This window comes from Loa loa, assembly GCF_000183805.2.
Source record: "Loa loa unplaced genomic scaffold supercont3.4797, whole genome shotgun sequence".
Taxonomy (NCBI): Eukaryota; Metazoa; Nematoda; class Chromadorea; order Rhabditida; family Onchocercidae; genus Loa; species Loa loa.
In genome coordinates, this window is record NW_018112973.1 from 1 (window position 1) to 684 (window position 684).

The window sequence follows — 684 nt, forward strand, 5'->3', positions numbered from 1 at the left end:
AATTCTTTTACAATTCCACATGAAGGAAAATTTTGCAACTTTCAAAAAGCTGTGCAAAAATATGTACGAATAGTAATAATACAACGATTGATAGTAATATTACAACGATTATAACGATTGATAGTAATATTACAACGATTATAACGATTGATAGTAATATACAATGATTAATAGTAATAATACAACGATTGATAGTAATATTACAATGATTAATAGTAATAATACAACGATTGATAGTAATATTACAATGATTATTAGCAATAGTACAACGATTGTTGGTAGTATTACAATGATTAATAGTAACAATATAACGATTGATAGTAATAGAACAATGATTAATAGAAATAATACAACGATAAATAATAGTAATACAATAACAAATAATAGTAATACAACGATAAACAATGATAATATAACGATAAATAGTAATAATAATTAATAATAATATAAGGATAAATAGTAATAATAATTATTAATAATATAAGGATAAATAGTAATAATAATTTATAATAATAATACAACGACAAATAATAATAATAATACAACGACAAATAATAATAATTATACAGCGATAAATAATAATAATAATAATGTAACGTTAAATAATAATAATAATAACATGACGATAAATAATAATAACATGACGATAAATGATAATAATACAACGATAAATAATAATAATAA

The 684-nt window shown here is 18.7% G+C and overlaps 1 protein-coding gene across 1 annotated transcript; it reads left to right on the forward strand.

Annotated features, from left to right (window-relative positions):
- Positions 1-174: 174 nt before the first annotated feature.
- On the forward strand, positions 175-439 carry LOAG_16209 (hypothetical protein; the record flags this gene model as incomplete). The annotated part of the gene is made up of 1 exon (XM_003151697.2): positions 175-439. A coding segment is annotated over one exon (265 nt), but the record flags the coding sequence as incomplete, so codon positions are not given.
- Positions 440-684: the final 245 nt, after the last annotated feature.